General features: G+C 41.5%; 1 protein-coding gene across 1 annotated transcript; it reads right to left on the bottom strand.

Moving 5' to 3' along the window:
* Positions 1-209: 209 nt before the first annotated feature.
* sfrp1a (secreted frizzled-related protein 1a) lies at positions 210-9,946 on the bottom strand. Its single transcript, XM_047015333.1, has 3 exons — positions 9,166-9,946; positions 5,892-5,972; positions 210-1,535 (listed from the first exon to the last, which is right to left on the bottom strand). The coding sequence occupies exons 1-3, from the start codon at positions 9,689-9,691 to the stop codon at positions 1,213-1,215; spliced, it is 930 nt and encodes a 309-aa protein (XP_046871289.1). The 5' UTR covers positions 9,692-9,946; the 3' UTR covers positions 210-1,212.
* Positions 9,947-20,050: the final 10,104 nt, after the last annotated feature.

The following is a 20,050-nucleotide window of genomic DNA, read 5'->3' on the forward strand; positions in this document are numbered from 1 at the left end:
AGCGTGAGGGTTTCTCTTCCTTGTGTGCACCATGTGAACGTTTATATTGCTTGACCTATTTGAGAGGAAAGGAGAACTAGGAGAGTAAATCATCAGTCATTTCCAGGAAGAACTGTAGGATTATGGCGCATGTTCTTTGTACTAAAATGGAAAACTAGGTATATTCAAAAGTATGTTTAAAAAAAACAAAGAAGTATTCAAGACAACAGTTTCAAGTTTTTTTCAATATTTATGTAAAATTTGTATGTACATAATAATGGGCAGCAATGCATTGCTGACATTCAAAGTTAAAGTCATTTAACTTGACAGTGCTAATATGGACCAGCAATACTGAAGAAAAAAACTGATTTGTCAATCCACAGTTTTTTCAAACTGAATAATGGTTTACATGAACAGCAATAAGGAGCTGTATAAAAAAAACTTTGGTCAAGTATGATTACTATACGCAAAGCGTTTCAGTATTGTTTATCAGATAGTTTGCCTGTAACAGTGAGTAACTTGAAATACTGTATAATACATAGTGAAACAGATGACATTTGGCACAAAATAAACTGTAGCCTACCATAAAGCGGAAGTAAACTATTTAACGGTGTACATGTAGCTCATGTAGATAGTTTGATATTTGAATACTTTCAAGTCAGAGAAAATCTAAATAGTAGAATCACTTGTAGTGCAGTCATGTATAACACAAAACAATCATGTGAATGCAGCACTCTATTATACTACTGTCAATAAGTTATGTAATGACCCTATCTGTACCTCCTCTACTATGTGGCTTTTAAAGCTAGAATGCAAGTAATTGTTGATTCTGCATTATCTACTTAATGTGATCTAATTGTTGATTCTTTGATTGATTAATATATGATCAGAACAAGAAAAACATCATAAATTTTCTGCCAAAATCACTGAATTGTATAATTTCTTTTTTTACAGCATAATCGGGGAGTGTGTAACACAAATATCTACATATAAAGATGTGGAGATTATTTCAGTGAGGAAGAGGACCTACTAAGTCTTTTTTGAGGAACCAAATGGAGACCCACCCCTATAACAGGAGGTTTCCACGATTGTTGTGTATTGACCAGAAATGGACAGCGTAGGTCTGTAAATATACAAAGATATATATATAGATATATAAACAAAACGAAAGCCAAAATGTGGATTTTTTTTACGGTTGTGCAAGTTCTTATGAGATGCTAACTGGGTGCATTATTAGAAGACATTCTCAAAAGCAGGACACTTGTAGGTTTTAAGTTTCTTTATGGCCTTCTTGAACTCTTTGCTGGACTTGTCCCACTTGTGGATGCCTGTCAGAAGATACTGCTTGTCGACCTTGCGGCCCATGATCAGGTACTGGTTGCCCAGGTTATCCAGCTGCTGACAGGGGCAGTCGGCTCCATTCTTCAAGTAGACAACCAGCTTTTTCAGGTCTTTCTTCTTAAGGTTGCCAGGTTTCAACATCTTCTTCCTCTTTTGCAAGATCACCTTGCGATCCATGTGCTCCCGCTTCACCTCCTTGATCTTGGCTCTGAAAGCTACAATGACAGAAGGAGAGAGGGGAGATAAAAAAGACATTTGTGTTTGCGGCTCATGTTTTGCATTGTGTAAGGGAATATATCAGATGTTTGCCTAATGTTCTCACTTTCACTCAGCAACTAAAGTGAAATAGTAGGCGTTATTTCATGTCAGTAGAGAACAGGACAGTCACATCGTGTGTACATGCCGCAAGCTGGGAGGCTGGGTTTCAGAGGGGACTCAATGACAGCTCCCACCAGCACCATAGGACCGTGCAGGAAAGAGAAAGAATATGCGACCGCAGCTGAAAGGGGAGACATATACAATAGAGCCTTGCGCTGTAAGGTACTTGGGCTAGTTATGAAAAGAAGTCTGTCTTTCGTGGACATGACTCTTAGACAGTGTCCAGGTATGGGAAACTGAGACGTCTACATTTTCTATTCCTTTCACTGGACAGGAATGTTCAAATACCGTCCTGTTGAGCCGCATGCCCCTCCAGAAGTAACCTGAGCAGGGTTTCGTTCCTCAGAAGAACCCTCTCTTGTGGGCTTCTTGAAAGGAATTTCCGTAGCCTAGTCACCCTTGTGACAGATGAATTGAGGGAAAGTCTTACGTTCAAAAATTTGCCAGCCTCTTTCTGGTCAACATTGTGGCTCATTCCTGACCAAAAAAAGACTCCCCAGAAACGTCTCCATTCTATAATTCTTCTTACCTTTTATCCCCCAACCAAATCTCACACTAGGCCTCTGATTTGCCATAATCGGTCTGATCTTTCACTAAACTCTCTTTAACCTCATAATCTCTTTGTTTCCTCTGACTCCCTTTCTGAACTAGAGCAGAGGTCTGCCCCGAGGTGGTCCCGATCTCAGCCCGCCTTCCTGGAGCTAGATGCCCACGTCCATGTGACTGTGTTGTGTAGAGCAGGTCAACCTGGTGCATGGTAACTCCACAAAACCTGCGTGGCACATTATCTCAACATCTAAGATCCGCTATCCAGATACACACAATTGTGTTGCAGAATTGCATGCACCATTGCATTGTCATTTCTTAGATTCAAGCCCGACAACCCTTCTTTTTTGCATTTCATCTCCCCAATTAAAGTGTTAGAAAGGACCAGTCGTATTCTCCAGGTATTAACAGTGCACATGGTAAGGATTAGAGCTTTTATCCTCGGTCTCTGTTCCTTGAGAAGTTGCCGTGAGGAGGCTTAGTGTTAAATGAAATTTAAAATGAGCAGCTTTCATAATTAGCAGTCAGAAAAGAAAGGTACGGCCCCACTCCTGAAACCACTTCATCTAGATAAACCCAGCTTACACTCTGGGCTGAACTTTATTTGCACCTAGTGTTATTTGTGTTCATAATCTCCTCAGCCAAAGTGTACAGTAACCGCTTGTAGCCAAGGTGAATGGATGGAAAATGATTTAACTGTTAAACGGGAGAAATCAGCCATTCATTTACAGTGCCTGAGGGGCAGTTGAGTTTGGTTGTGTGTTACTCTTAATCAAATACATTCAGGGCCCCAGTAATGCAAACTTTTTACCCAGAACGTTTATCTAACCATAACACTTAAAATTATTGCACAATGCAGTTTTTTATGTTCCAGGCGATAAAAAAAGCGAAACATAACATTGTCTTTAGGTAAGTTTTAGAGAAGTCAAACATGTCTATCCATCTTAGTGCTATAAAGTTCACCCAGCACTTTAACCTTTGTCTGTAACCTTTGGCCTGGTTTCCTCCCCAGATTTAGAGGGCGAGACAGCCTCTTAGGCATCTCCGATGGTGCCATAAACCCAGCAGGAAAGACTGAGCCGGGACTATTCAACACCATGAGACCCGTCTTTTCCGATAAGCCTATGCAATCAGTCAGCCCAGCCAACTTTTGTTTACTGCATTAGCATGGGGATAGTGCAACTGGCAATAACAAAGTCTTCTGTCAAACGTAGAGCCGGCCCTATTTGAAGTTCTCTGGACGTGCAATGAGTTGCCATAAAGCCTTAAGTAAGGAGATAAACTGTGGAGGGGGATGTGCAGTAAAAGCATCAGCGGCTGACAGCAGTCATGTGTTGAAGCAAATGTCCATATGTATCTTTGAAGATCCAGGGAGAGTTGGAGCCATCTCTTGCGGTGTTTCCTTGAAATCACTCTATCTTAATGACAGTCAACTTCAAACTTGGAAATCAACATTTCCACTAAGATGTTATTAGGCCTTAGTTTCTGTCTTTTTTTAAAATGATTTCCAACATACCATTCAATTGAAGAATGTAAGTTTGGTTTATTCGATAGCTGTAACATTGGAAGTAACAATTGATCCTCCTGGATCTTTAAGACTAAAAATCCTATGCTTAGAAAAAGACTTCTACGACATTGTCTTGTATCCAACCAAACTGAATCAAAAGCTGTCTTGCATCAATAGTGAAGCTTTATCAAGATCAACTTGCACGAGAATGTCAAACACGATTGTGAGATTGGAGGGAAGCAATTATTTTTGGACTTCAAACAATAGCACGTTCTTTATAGAAAAAATTCACACTTAACCTCAATAGTAAATGAGAACAGATCTTTCGCAATAGGACGTTTCCAGGAACCAGCCTTTTTTAGAGCAAAAAAGGGGGGAAGGAGTGAGAGGCAGCATATTTTAGGCATGATTAGTTTACACAGTTAAATAAATCCCTTTATGTTGGGTACAATGGCCGTAAGCAGCAATGAAGTATATAGCCAAAGAATGAAAAATTGTAACACAACATTTGGCATGTTGCCCTTAATAGCTTGTTGCCATGGCATGGCCAAAGTGATAATACTGAAAACAGTATAATTCTCTTTTATGGCAAGACTGTCCCTAAAGAAACTAGCTGGGATGGCCCCTGTGCAAGGAACCCCTTGTGATATTAGTTCCAATTGCTGCAATCACAGGCTCATTAAACGGTCATTATCATCCCTCAGACTGGGTTAGCTCCTATTTGAAGCTATAAAGCGCTCGCGACAAGGATCCAAAACTACATGTCTCCATGAGAGATGAAATCAGTCGGAGATGTGTCACTCTAGCTCGGCAAGCCTGGACGGGCTTTGTACGCACAACCGCCTGTCCTTACATTACACAAATATGGGAGTTTACCTAACAAACATAACTTATGACAGTGCTTTCCCTGAGAACCACACTGAACGAAAATCTGTTTCTAATGCACATAGTCCGTCTGCCCCAGATCCGGAGCTTGGAATGAAGTTTGAAAACAACAGAACTCAGAGGCCAGCAAGCAAATAAAAACCTCACAACAGTATCCTATAAACTGGAGACCATTCTTGCTTCATAGAAGCACTGGCTACTGTTAGCATATACATACATTATCAATGTAATATACTGTATACTTTTAAGTTGAAGAATTGCATTGACACATCATAAGTTCCGTAGCTGTGAAATTGACCTATAACTAACAAGCCTTCTGACACTTTGGGCAGACCAGACAACAAAACAAACATCTAAGATTTACTGCCTGAAATACCTGCCACATAAAGACTTAAGTGCTACTCCCAATTACCCCAATTCATTAGTAACACTATATGGGCCTTTAAAAGGATAATAAAGACTGTGATTAATTCACAGGGGTTGCATATTTTCTAGACATTTTCTGTCTTTTTTTATTTTTTGAAGATATGTGTATCTATTAATTGTCAACAGAATGACCATTAACACATACTAGCCAGTACCAGCCAAGAAACAGATCACTTTTCATTTCAATGTGAATGAAATGTTACAATTCTTCTTGAAACATCGATAAACCAAATTCTCAACAGACAATGTTGGAACCAATGGTGTACAGAATGTTCATAGTTCATGGCACCGACAAAAACTTGAATCTTTTAACTTGATCTGTTTACATAGGTACTCTTAATGTGGCCTTAATTTTTCTAATTGTTATTTTTTGTTTATCCAACTTAGTTTTCCTTCAGACAGATTTGTTTTTATCACCTCATTTTTAATACAAAGCCTATATGGGCTGTATGTCCGCTTAGCTGCACAGGCAATCATAGCCTATTCTGAACCGAATGCCTTTACTGCAGCAGGAATAGTCACAATCCAGGAATGCATTCAAGTACTCCAGTCAGAACACAGCCACTTAAACTTCTCTAGGCTTTTCTGACTGCTTTGCAGACTGAATGTTGGAACGCATAAAATGTAGAATCAAACAAGGTATTTTTTGTTTAGTTTTTTACTAGTTTAATATTCATATTTTTATATTATCCAATATAGTTAACACTAACACTGGCACACAGTGTCCAGGTAGTATAAGAACTGTCATGAAGTAAATGTGTGTGGTTTGTCTGTTTCTGTTTGTGACTGCGCGCGTGTCTGTGTGTGTTGGTATTGGGAGGATGCTTACCGAACTCACTGGCACACATGTGCTCCAGCATAGCATCTGTTTTCATTTCATTGTCACATGGAGGGCAGATGGGGGAGAAGTCTGTGAAGGAGAGGACAGTGTTAAAAAACAAATGACTGTATATGCAGAGGGTGATCCAAATAACAGTTCACTATCGTTACTATTTTCATTCACATCGTCCTTGTCTTGAAGCACAGAAACAGTGAAAAGGGAAAGCCAAGAAAAAGGACATAAAAAGGTCAGGACAGTCACATTTAATTTTGTCTCTACGGCAACCAATTTCCCATCCTATCTGTTTGGAATCCCTCCTCTAGTCTCGTTGGACAGTGAAACTCCCGGTGCGGTCAATGTTCTGATGACCTGACCTCAATTTGGAATGTCTTCCTCTTTTATAGCATGCAGTAACTAAGCCTTGCTGTGAACACTGCAGATCACCATTGGCAAGATGACCGCTCTTTAAACTGCCCTATACTGTGGTCAAAGTGACCTTCATTCCATTGTAATCGCGTGACTAGTGCTGGCCTAAGGCTCTAGGTTGAAACATGCTCTGTCCAGCTGCCATGATATCCTGCTGTCCTTTCTGGATCTGGACACACATTCAGGTCTGCAAACCCCTATTCACATAATCACACACTCACACACACAAACACACACACACACAAACACACATGAGAGACACAGAGCCCCATGCCCAAGCTAGTTAGAACCCCATGCCCAAGCTAGTTAGAACCCCATGCCCAAGCTAGTTAGAACCGAATGCCCAAGGTAGTTAGAACCCCATGCCCAAGCTAGTAAGCGATCCTTCAACAGGAGCCCTTGGTTGCCATCATATCCAGTGCTTATGTTGCAGTGAAGCCAAGTTTCAGATTTGTTTATATTTTTATGTTGTGACAATGTCAATTAAAGAAATTCACGATTTTTTTTATATACCAAAACCCAAACATGTGTTTTTGGTTAAGGTCTAGTAACTTTCATGATTGTTTCATGAACAATGCAATGCTTAAATAACTGATTAGTTCTGGTCAAACTACAGAGCTCATTTCTCAAAACAAAAGATTGGGGGAAAAAACATTGAACTTTTTTACATTTTTGCTTTTGTTAAAAACATTCAGAATGCATTAAATAAATCTGCAAACAGCTAAACATAAAAAAATACATATTTGCACACACTCAGCTTGTTTGTGTGTTATGGTTGCCAGTTGTTCATTATGTGTGTTTGACAAAAACTTGAGAAAGTTACACCCTGGTGTAAAGATCTTGTAAAAACAGATGCTGTTGACAAACCCACCCAAATAGGCCCTTTTTTCATTTAAACTAGTTTCTCCTTTAAATCTATCAGCTCAATACAATCACTTGTTTAACATGAGCACAAACCCATGTTCATTAACCCTTTATGGAAATTGAATAAATGTTATTTATGTGTTATTTAATGTTATAAAAAATTTACTTGGTGAAACTATGTTGCTTGAAACTTTAATATTTGCCAATACAATATGTGTAAATATTAGAGTTTATCAGAGATAAAAGGCATGTCTGTGAGTCCAGTACAGAGAGAAGAATCTTACTGCTGAACAGACTGTAGCCTGCAAAGCCAGGCAGACGGTGCAGGGTTTATTTATCCCTGGGTGCTGACACCACACAATAACAGGTGACGTCTTGTGACTGAGGATCCCTGTGTGGTCCCTGAGCTTCCAGTGGACACTTACTCAGGCTCCTGGGATCCCGTCCATACCACCATGTCAGTCCCAATGGCCCCCTCCCCAACACCCCCAACCTCCCCCACTTGCCACTTTCCCCTCCCCCCCACACACACACACTCATTCCCTCCCCTACTCATTCCCTCCCCCTTCGTCTTATTTATGAGCAATCTGCATGAGCTAGCTGTACTTTCCCTTCTGTACGAAACTCCAGGAAACAGGAACAGACCCAGAGACTGATTCCTTTTAGAAACTGACAAGTCAAGAGACTAGACTATGAAGACCCAAGCCAAAAACGAGCAATTCAGAAAACCCAGTGACTCCTCATGCAGCACTAACATGTTGATTCCTGGAACATTTATAGAGATTTAGCTAAAGCATATTCAGGTTTAGTTCAGGTTCTTAAAACAGAAACTGATTCCAGGCAGGTTATGCTGTACACAGGCATTGGTTTAGTGAGGGATGGTGTCCGTTGGAGTTCTCCAGCCTTCAAACTAAGGTTATTATATTTACAGCATTTACACTATGCTTTTCATTTATTTGTTACACTATGCATTTTATTGAAATCTGTCTCCGCGGTCCAGCTGGATTCAACTTTTCTTGCTCTAACCCGCACCCTCCCTCCAACCTCGATTACCCCCACCCCCTGCTCTCTCTTTGTCAATCTCTCTCTCTTTCAAAAGTGTACTACCAGTCGATCAGCTATTAAGTTATTTCCAATGAGATATTTCTGCTTGCATCAAACTTCAATTATTGTATATAACATATACATACAATACTTTTAGTATATATTATATTGAACCCTAACCCTATTGAAATCTGGCATGCCTCCCAGCATTGTCCACAAACTCAACAAACACCTTGAATAAGATTGTTTCCATCTGTTAGGACCATTACAATATTACAGCATCACTTCTTTGTCCCAGCACGGTGGTTTACAAAGAATAAAGGCACACATTAACCCCAAGAAACATTTGTTATCTAATGACACTTGTTGTTTGGTTTACTGGGAGATCTAATTCTTCTGTCACAGGTAAATGCAACCCAAAAGGTCATGTTGGTTCATTTGTGTCAGGATTTACATTTCCAAACAGACCGTAACCCCTGAAACAACATTGTGTTGTGTGAGGATTTGTAAGGGTGTCAATTCTCACAGCACGTCAAAGTAGAGACTGTTTATTATCTTAGTCAAAGAGCTCTCCATGCACTCAGGCAATAGTGTGGCGTGTTAGCTTGGCGTGATAGCGTTCTCTGGCTTTTAAGGTGCTCTAACTAAGGAGTGTTCCTGGGCACATGATTAAAGGAAAGGATCAGAGCTGTGTGCACATCAGATCAAAATATCAACCCCCTCTTATATGCACATTCACAAACTGTAGAAAACTCAGAACCTAAATTCATCGTGCTTTAGAAAACTCCTTCAAAGCTTTAGAAAAAGGATCACAAACTGATATGAAAGAAAATTATCTCCCAGCACCAAACAGATAGACTCAGCTATAGTGAAACTGCCTGGCAGGAGGATAAGAAGCAGGAGGAGGGGAGGATAGGAGGACAGGAGGCATGCTGGTAGCTTCTCTTACCCGTGGGCCTGGTGCTCTCAGTAGCGTTGGGCGCCGTCATGGCGATGCACACGTCGTCCTGGGGGAACTTGTCGCAGGTGAGCATCTCTGGCCAGGGGAAGCCGAACGCCTCCATGATGGGGGTGCAGCCGTCGCGCACCGCCTCACACAGCCAGCGGCATGGGTAGATGGGGTGCTCCATACACACGGGGGCAAACAGAGAGCAGAGGAACACCTGGGTGCCTGGGTGGCAGTTCTTGTGGACCAGGGGCACCCAGCTGCCAGCCTGCTGCTTCACCTCGGCCAAGGTCTCGTGCTCCAACAGGTTGGGGAGAAGCATCTGGTTGTATCCCACGCCGTGGCACAGTCTTAGGTCGTCGGGGATGTCCATACACTGGGGGGGCTTGCCGTAGCTGCGGCCCCCATTGTAAATGTCAGACTTCCAGCTCAAGTACTCATATTCAGATGCTCTGCACATAGATGCCAGTGCCAGGAACAAAGCCAGGGGGATGATCCTCCAATCACACAAAGGTTCCAAGGACCTCATACTTAGACCAGGAAGTCTGCAGAGCCCAAGTAATGCTGCTTTCAATTGAAGAAAGAGTTATGCTGTAAAGTAAAAAATAAAAAAAATAAAAAACAACGGAGGAAAGATGAATCTTGATGATAAATGTTCTGTATAAAGTTTCAGGTTTCAATAACTCCACTGCAGACTCGTTTCGTTGCAAACTCCGTTCTCTTCTGGTTCGACTAGCTCGCACAAGCTCGTGCGGAGATAACTGTTCCCGGTGTACGCGCAGCTCGGAAACAAGAGGAGATTGTGAAGTGCGCGTTGTCCAATGGGAGAGCGCCTGTGCCTTTTGGCACTCTCATGTCAATCAAAGTGCTCAATTACCCACTGCGTAAAAACCAGCTCAACTCTCCCTACCCCCCTCATTATCTTTTCTATTCCTTAGTCAAAACAAACTACCTGACGTGACCTGTCGACAAAACGAAATTATACGTAAAAGGTGTCGCGCAATGACTTGCAGTTCAGTGTTAAATTGGTCTGAATTATCCGTTCAACCAATTATGTGTTCTTAGACATTCATAATTTGAACAGAAATTGTGTCTCTAAACGATATTTGTCTCAAGAGGTTTGCGAGCCAATCAAGTCGCCTATATTATTTTAAATCGTTTACTCATTTACAGGCAGTATGCTGCCATCCTTGCAGGATGTTATTTTTCCCGAACATAGAACTAATTAGCCCAAAGCAAATTTGTTCGTTCGTAAATGTGTTTACTTCCTTACAATGTTACCCAGTTTGACATAAGACATGCCAAATGCCTTTATGTAAATCCTCATTCATTTGCTAGTCATTGTCTTGTTAATGACGTTAAAACCCAATTAAAACACTTGTTGGAGAACAAAAAGCCACCCGTTGCACATGGAGAGAACCCTGCAAGGCCATTTTCGTTAATACCATGTGACTAGTATTTCAACTTGCATACAAGTTTTATCATGACGATTAAAAAAATACATTAACATGTATCAGTGCACGGTAAACTTTTACAAAATCATTTTACAGTGTCCAACATAAATCAATGCATCTAGCTATACTTTTCGTAACATAACTATTGATCGTACCCATTTGTGCTGATGACTAACCTATAAATGAAAGCATTAGAACTTGATCCACCGACAACGTTATAAGATGTTGTAATTCACGACAACATGACTTTTTCCGGTTTTTATACACCTAGTGCATTGCAGCGTAGCCCACATGCCTTAGCAATGACACAACTTAATGAGAGGGCAGATAGATTCTCCAAAGTATTTTAGAAATAGCACTGGTACTTATATCTTACTCAAATAAACAATGATGACTTAATAAGGGTTTCTGTGACTGCCATTCTACTCCTTAGACAGCTTTATGATGTGATGGAATCTAACTACAGTTTTCACACAGACGGTTGCTAAAACAAACTTCTATTTAGGAGACACTACTGGAGAATATGTTTTTTTCCTCTTAAGACCTGGCTGTGCTCAGATTGATGAGAAAGTCTGCTATCAGAGAGGATGTGCCAGTGAAGATAATGGTGGGGAAATGGTCTGTTACTGTGATCCGCATAAACCCTTAGTAGCAATCTCCACATGGGACACAAAAGAAGACATGCACCCTTAAACTAAATGACTGGTTTGTACAAAATAAAAAAAATGGTTGGAAAGGTGAAGTCACAGTATATCAAAGAGAAAGCAATCAACAATTGGTTTTGATAGACATTAAGTATTCAGTAGAATTAGCTTGTTAAATAGTAACCTAATAAACAATATATTGACACTGTCCAGTGTCAGTCATCTTTATCAATGTGTAATGCTATGCAAATGTAAAACTCTTTTAAAACAAAACTTGCATGCGGTCTATAATAGCAGCTGCATACATTTAAAAAATAGAGAGACTAAATATTTGGACTTTCAGGGCCTAAGAAAATGGAGTTTCCCATCTACTCTCCACTCATCTTCATTCAACAGTGTTTGAATTCAGAATCTCACACGCATGTGCATGCATACCTATGAAAGGGCATTTGGTAGATCAGGGCCAACATGTATGTCACAAAACATTTGTCATCAGTGACCGTTAGTTAAACACTGGATCTCCTCAAGGCTCTAGTGTCTTAAGAATTGTGACATGGTGTATGTACAAGAAAAATGACATGTGGTGAAAAAGCTCTGCTATGTCCAACAAGAATGAAAAAGCTAGTGTTTTAAGGATAAAAATGTTTAGAAATAACAACCATACCTGCTTTCTGTCAGGTAGCACTTAGCACAGGGGGAATGTAACATGACTGGCGTACTTTAGCTAGTCTAGTTTAGCCAGTGTCCTGTAGTTGAGTGCCTGTGTGGCTTACGACCAAGGGCAACAAGAGAGAACTGGGACAGTATAGGTGATGTTAATGTATAATTGCTGCATTGGGGTTGACTGACTCCTCACTAGTGGTGGTAACAACTTCTCAGTCAGTCACTTCACATAACAGTAGGATAAACCAAGCTTAACAGCAGGTGCTCAATTCATGTTCAAAACTATTGTGACGATGCAGATTCCAATCAGGTTATGCGCATTCAGGTATATAGGTGAACCACACAGATGGGGCAAAAGGGTTGTGAAAGGCAAATGAGTAGATTTGCATTAGATGTTTATCTTGTACATAATTAACTTGTTCCTAATTGCTGTGCTTCCTTCTAACTGATCAGGATAACCTTCAATGAAATCGATGTATCGGATTACCCCAGCGCCAAAATGTGCACTGCAGTCACACAATTTTATGCATTAGCATCATGGAAGGTTTGTGGCAAAGAAGTTGTGGAATACTGGCAGCAACACTTCTGGTATTTCCATGCAACTACCAACCAAAGTGATCTCCACACCAGAGCAAATGTTGTAGTAGCACCTAGAGGGAATTTCCCAAGTGCAGCAAGCTATCGTGTTGCCTGTGATGGCTTGTCTTTGGGCTCTGCCATGGACATGACTAATGCATGTCATTTGCGAAATTTGGATTCAGACGAAGAAGAGGGATTGGCCACTCCAAAAAAGTTTGCTTCTGTTACTGCAGGTTCCTGAGGTCTTTGCGCTGTTGAGGACTGGAGCCAAAATATCTTTTCACATAACTCGTACCTCATGGTCCGCCCAGGGGAGCGCGATTATCTGGCTCACGTTGTACTGAGAGGTACTCAGTCACTACTAGGGTTCCTGCCCCATCAGGGCCTGTATGTTTCACACATACAAGGAATTATTGTATGACAATAAGTTACAGGTACTTCCTTACTTGTTGAGGTCAACTTTGGGGTCAGAGAATGGAGCTGGAACAGAACTGAAAAACTCAAGCGAGAGCATCTCGTCTGCTGTTTTCCTCCCTTCGTAATTGATTTGGGATGTACTCTCAGTTCATCTGCACATAAATTGTTCATGTAACAATTTTTGTAATTAGGCGTGGAAAATTTGATCTGTTTGTGTCAACACCCTGATTCATGGCCCATCAGCCTGGCTGAATAAGATGGGCACAGTGCACAGGATACTTTTGGGGGGAAATACCTAAACCAAAAACTGGTTCTTAACACTCCACATACTCACACAGTGCATTTTTTATCCTGCTAGCCAGAAATGACAGACTGATTTGTGTGAGAGGGGGAAGAAACAGCAAAACAAACATGTCTTTGCTTTTCTTGCTTAGCCGCCAGCCAAGGAAAGCAGAGAAAATCCTGCTGCTGCACAGTGCACAACCAGCGTGGGGTAATCTGTGAGCATCGCTTGTCCTGTCATACCACACAAGTGAGAAAACAGAAATAGTCAAACCTAAATAGCCTACACGGTTAGAATAGTTAACAGTACTTGGAACAACATTTGAAAAGGTTGGCGTTATAATGAGTAATAAGTATAACGAGGAACAAAGAAATCTTCCATGAAGATATCATTTTAAGATATGTGAATGTGTGGTAGGAGTGGTTAGGAAGGGTGGCTTCAGCCGAAAGTCATTTTGACATCCATCTGTGTTTTATTACATTGACTTTTTACCACCAAGTAACTCCCTCTCCATCATCATCTTTTAATGTATTCATTCGACTTTTGATGTCTTTCTTCACCTAGTTTATTATCTTAGTTAAAAAAAATCGACATACAGAGGGAGACTGACTGCAAAACGTGCCACTGCAGTTGGTTGTAACGGAAAACAAACGACTTCATTCAGACAAAGTTCAAGTCTAACACAGAAACTTGCAGACCAATCACAGAATGGAAAACAAGGCAGGTGTTTGGGGTTATTGTCACAACTATTTATATTACACTCCGCACAGCTTTCCATTTTACCCTTCTGTCATAAAAGGTAAAAAGCTCAATAGAGAAAAGGCAGTTAGTAACTTGTTGAGTGTGGCAGGCATGCTGTGTGCTGTGTGGACACAGTGGTGTATTCTGTGTTTTGTATCCCCATCGTCTCCCATGCATTTCCCAAAGACATTAGACCCCAGCTCTGCCTTCAGGCCTCAGAGCACTCTCCAGCGCTGTCTGTTTTTGACACAAAGCAGTGCTCTCAGGGTGCTCTGGTTAACATTAACATGCATAAACATTCAAATTAATGGGCTTCGGCAACAGTGTAAGGTTAACATGGCCTCTACCCCTCCAACAAATTAAGTGCAATTTTTCATGCAATCGATTATGACCTGTCCATCACTACCAGTCTAATACTACAACAGCGCCACAAAATGTAAACAACTACCTCCCAAAGCTCCGGCCCCCCGCCCTACCCTCTACCCAGTGTCTCACCATCCCACATCCCACCCACCTCCACAGCACCCCACCTTACCCACCTCCCCTGCTACACAGCTATTCAGCTCTCCACCCTGCACTCAACCCACCTTCCCAGTCCCCCCCCCCCCACCCTCCCACCTCCCCGGCTATCCCCACATACACCCTTCCCCCATCAGATGAGATTTCAAACCTAAAAGAAAATGGTGATGTACTGTACTGTGTATTCTATAACAACATCAGGTTATTCAAATGGGGCAGTAGCTATTTTCGGGAAATACACAGCAATCGGGAAGTTTATTGTCAGCTGCTCCTTAAACAATCGGAGGTAGTCAGGGTTGAATGTTTCATTCTTGTCTTTGCACAAACTAATTGGCACCCTTCCAACTTTTTTCTCCAGAGAAAAACCAATGTGGTTTCATTCGGAACCCATTGCAGTTAACTAGGAAAGCATGTTGCTTTTAGTTTAGTCATACTTATCACCAAGGACTGAACCACCCCCTCTTTCTTTGAGATAAAATAGTGGAATGTGTCCCACAGTAGACCCTAAACACCCTAAACTGTCCTTATGCTGGAAGCAGAATCTCTTTACTGTCGTCACAATCATTAGGCTTGATTAAGCAAATGGTAAAATCTTTCAATGTCAGAAGTTTAATTAATCCAAAGAAATTGGTTTAACATAACTAATTTAACATATGGTTATACTGTACCCATAACTGTATGACAAAAGATTTGTACTGATCAATGCTGACAAATATTAAATGGTGGTGATAGTGATGGTAATGAGGGTGGAAGTAGTGGTGGGGGTGATGTGATGGGGGTGTAGATGGTGGTGATAGTGGTGGTGGTGAAGATGGTGGTGGTGATAGAGGTGGTGATGGTGGAGGGGGTGATCGTGGAGGTGGTGGAGGTGGTGATCGTGGAGGTGGTGGTGGAGGTGATAGAGGTGGTGATGGTGTGGGTGCTGATGGTGGTGGCAATGATGGTGGAGACTGTGATGGTGGTTGTCAGGGTGGTGGTGATGGTGATAGCAGTGGTGATGGTGTGATGGTGGTGAGGGTGGTAGTGATGGTATTGGGGGTGATGGAGGTGGTGGTACCAAGATGAGAAGCAACCACAGGAAAATTCCCAGCCTGGATCAGTACTAAAGAACAGTACAATGGGCCAACTAAGTGATTGTGGGTCAGACCAAGCTTGTCTCCTGACTGTCAAGAAAACAGAAACTCTCCTTCAGGCAACACTGTCCCTTCCAGCCAGCTGCTGAGAGCTGTGCCACAGAGGACTGGAAAAGCAATTAAATCAAACATGGGTGAGTGGCTGCAGGACAAATGCCTCGTCAGCGTTTTTCAGCTCGGCCAGAGAAAAGCCCATGGAGACTTTTTTGTTTCTCAAGGTATTTTAAGAAAAAGAGTATTGAAAGTGAGAAAGAAGAGAACCCTCAAAAAAGACAGTTTGTGTCACCAGGCGAGCGGTGTAAGAAATAGGGTGGGAGAGACATTGGCCCAATTCAGAGCCTCTTTCTTTACCGGACGGCCTAAAACTCAGGGTCAGACACATAGTCTGACCTTTGACCCAATGGTTCACGTCTTCCCGTAATTACCTTTGCGCATCCACCCTGCTTCAACCCCCACCCAAAGACAATGTAACAATTTGTCTTTTCAATTGTCTGTCACTCACTCTCTTACTGGTCATTTCAGTGGGCGTATGTGGGTTCTTTTTCCATTTGTATTTATTTATTTATCTTGTTCAGAGAAAGTGGGGGTTGTCTGGTCTCAGAAACAGGGAGTCTTTGTTTGGGCTGGTTTCACATGAATATAACCCCCATCCCTACCCTTGCTTTTACTCAAGCTCTCCATACTCAGACCTATCCTGGGTTTGATTGAGAGGCCTAAGACAGGTTTCTCTCTGGTTCATTGTACAGGAATTTCCATAACCGTGCATATAGAATTAAAACGCTCTTCTCTAGCACTTACAGAGTTCTAACCACCCTGACCAACCAACCAACAGAGCACCAATCCACCATACTGGTGGATTGGTTCCCTGTTGTGTGAATTTGAATGTATTTTTTCATATAAAGAAACTAAACAAGACTTGTAAACTATTCCTTAGGCTTCTGTAGAAATGTTAAAGACAGCCCAGCTTGTTACAAATGCTTGACCACAGACTCGTTCCCTTCACCATTTTATGAACGTCACGCTCCAAAAACTTTACGGATGCTGGACTGTCTGACTCGTGACACAAAAAAATCTTCAATGTTGTCTGGAAATGTACACATTTCTTGGTTGTTTATGTTATACACTTTGAATATTCATTAATTACAAACTGGTCACATGATTGCATTGACTCAATTCACATATAAGACAGTTTCTCAGGAATTTGGAGAAAAGGAAAGTCTGGACGGCTGGAATGTCTCCAAAGAGAGGTTTATTAAGGTTGCTTTTAGAGTAGGTCTCCCTCTCAGGTTGACTGCAGTGTGACCTAGTTCTATCTGCAGTATTACGGCTCAGATCAGCCAGAGATAAATCCACTTTGAGGCATGCTCTGACCACCATTGTTTTTGACACATCTGCCCACACGTCATTTGTTTGATTAGAGGCATAATGGCATGATTTAAGTGATCGGTGGATTTAATGTTTTGACCCGAGGTGAATTTGGTTGAGGAAATATGTATCTGAATGTATTGATGCAGATTATCCCCGATGGTGCCTTCTAGGTGAAGATCAATTTGTGCTCTCACCACATTGTGTGAACTTCAACAACCTCTGGTGCTATTAGCGGTGGTTTGGGAACTCTGTGGCACAGGAACTGTCTATGGAAGGCATGCGGTAAAAGAGATGCTGTAAACATCAGAAATCTCAAGACACTGAGGGCCACAACCCTGACCAAATGATGTTAATAATGACCCTGCAAGCCTAGCAACTATGTGGCTCATTGGTCATTAGCTCTCTTACTGTTTTTGTTTTAGTAATCACTTGGTGAAATTTGAAACAATGGGATGTTTTACCACCAAATACATTAAGTTCCATGTAATGAAAGGAGAGGAAGATGTTTCCATTTCTAAAAGTGTAATCTACACCAGTTTTCCAGGGAGAAACACAATCATCATTCCACCTCATTTGGTTTACACAAGCCATTTATTTTAATCTTTGTCTTATCAATTTTCTTCGAACCACAAAATTCCACAAACAATGTTGAAAGTGGAATTGTTGCATGGCCTTGTGGTTTGCTTTGATCATTCTAATTTGTGCAGAACTGGCGTGAGTCAGATATCTTTGAAAACCATGCAACTAGCTATGACACAAAAAAACTACTGCCATCCATCTTGTGCTATGCAGTGTACTGTCAAATACTATGTATTCATAGAATGCTAATTTTTTTTATCTAGAATAATCAGTTGTTCAGGATCACAGAAACCACGGGCCTAATATCAGGTTTGACAAATTGTTACTTTTAGAATGGTCATGATTGTGTTGGCCATCGATACTAGGAATATCCCACTATAGAGATTTAAGCCTGTTAAGGTTGACTTTTCAATCTGTAGGTCTAAACAGAGCAGCAGAGTTATGTGGGTCATGAGCGTCCCCGCACACACGGCTGTAAAACTGTCGTGATTTAACTGGATGATTAACACTTCTCAGACTACTGAACCAAATATGAGGTAACCTGACTCCCTGATCCTAGCCAAAACATGCCCAATGTGAGGGCAGCCCACATCCTGCAGCAGTGAAGAAAAAGCACTGGCCACACCCCCTCACCCCCCACCCCTCTCAAACAAAGACACACCACACAATTTCTCAATATTTGAATGATTCCACTCCTCAATTATTCTCTGTTCAAATGTACTAAAATTAAGTAATAATTGGTATGTACTACAAAATATAAATCAATAAATGACACAACAATATATGCGCATGTCTGAAGGAGAATAATGGCCGATGAGGTGAGAAGAATTGGTACTTGCAGGAAATAGGGACCGAAAATGCACCAGACTGATAAAACACACTCTAAACAGGATATTAAACAGCTAATAAACATTTAGAGGCATATAATGTTACTCTTGAAATGCTTAACCGGCAGCTTGAGGAAGGCGATTGTTAGAATTTTCACAGGGTGTTGAATGAAAACTGCTGACCACATTTGATGCAGTATGTCACATCGTGGTGAGGTAATAGTAACACATCGTTACCATGGTAATTTGGGTTGGCAGAGTGGGATTCCACAGAACCACACACTAGGGAGAAACCCTCTGCATCTGTAATTCTGAGTCTGAAAAGGTTTTCATCAAGACATACTGGAACTAAAATCAATTTAAAAATTCCTGACACCCCATTTGATGGATGGTGACAAATTCAACGGACAAGAGTTTTTGGAGGTTAATCCTTTTAGCAACTTTACTCAGCTATGTTTTCATTAGAGAAACTCCAAGGTTTATAATAATTTGGCATCTGGGAAGAAGTATGAATATCCAATCATGGAAGAATGAAATATTGCTGCTTGATCCAGTTTGGACCCACATTGACCATGCTGTTTCTCCTTCTTGGCTACTATAGAACAGGAAGGCTTTTGGGGCAGAGGACATTACAGGATATCATGCACAAGGTTTTCAGATTAGCACCATATGTAACAGGTTTTTACATTTACTGTAGGAGAAATGGAAATCTGTTTCAGTTCTGTGTCTTCACCTATTAGTCTCATGGCGGCAAATCAGAGTTTTAAAGGAACCAGCTTGCATCACTCCACTTGTGTGTTTGGATCACTGGCCAAGAGTGTGGCAGACCCTCTGTCTCTGCAAAGAATTTGCATGCCTTCAAGATGATAATAACCCCTAGCAGTCCAAAAAAGTGTATGTGTGTGTGCATGTGTGTGAGAGTCTGTGTGTGCGTGTGTGTGTGTGTGTGTGTGTACAGGGGTCTCCTGGCATGTCATGCCAGTACAGAGACACACGCTCTTATCATGACATCAATGGCATGTTCAGACTTTCAAGTAGACTCTTCGACAGCACAGAAGACTCCTCCAGATCAAGAATTCTCATCCACCAGAGATGAGAATATCCTCCACTGGAACTGTTGATAATATTTAAGAGCTGAAAATGACCAACACTAGTCCAACTCCCCAGGTCATTGGTGCTACTGCAAAGTTTTTGAAGCCTGACTTCAGTTTCCCACTGCTTCTTGAGGGTTTTGAGCTGTTCACTTGGCTGATCTGTGTGACTTGTCCGTGAGGAATGCATATTCTCAGCCATCCCTTGCATCACGAGGCAATTAGAGTGGATCTGTGTAAATGTAAAAATCCCTCTATTGGTCCTCCACAGGGTTTGTTTGTGTCCTGGCAATGGGGCAAAGCTTTAAAGCCCCCTCTTCTCTGATGACCTGAGTCTGGGAGAGCCCACTAATGAGCACCATTTGGGTCCTACATTTACAACACATGCTGGTTAATAGCCCGCAACCATGGTTTAACTGCAGCTCAGGCTGTTCTGGCTGCAGCAGCTCTCTAATGGAGAAACACTAGACATGCTCACAAGCTCACCACTGTTGAAACCTTGACCTGAGATTTATATGTGTTCACCGCAGTTGGATCATGCAGTAAAAAAGTCACCCCCAGATGAGTGTTTATATGGATGTGACCTTGGT

Source organism: Hypomesus transpacificus, unplaced genomic scaffold, assembly GCF_021917145.1.
Source record: "Hypomesus transpacificus isolate Combined female unplaced genomic scaffold, fHypTra1 scaffold_30, whole genome shotgun sequence".
In the NCBI taxonomy this organism is placed as follows: domain Eukaryota; kingdom Metazoa; phylum Chordata; class Actinopteri; order Osmeriformes; family Osmeridae; genus Hypomesus; species Hypomesus transpacificus.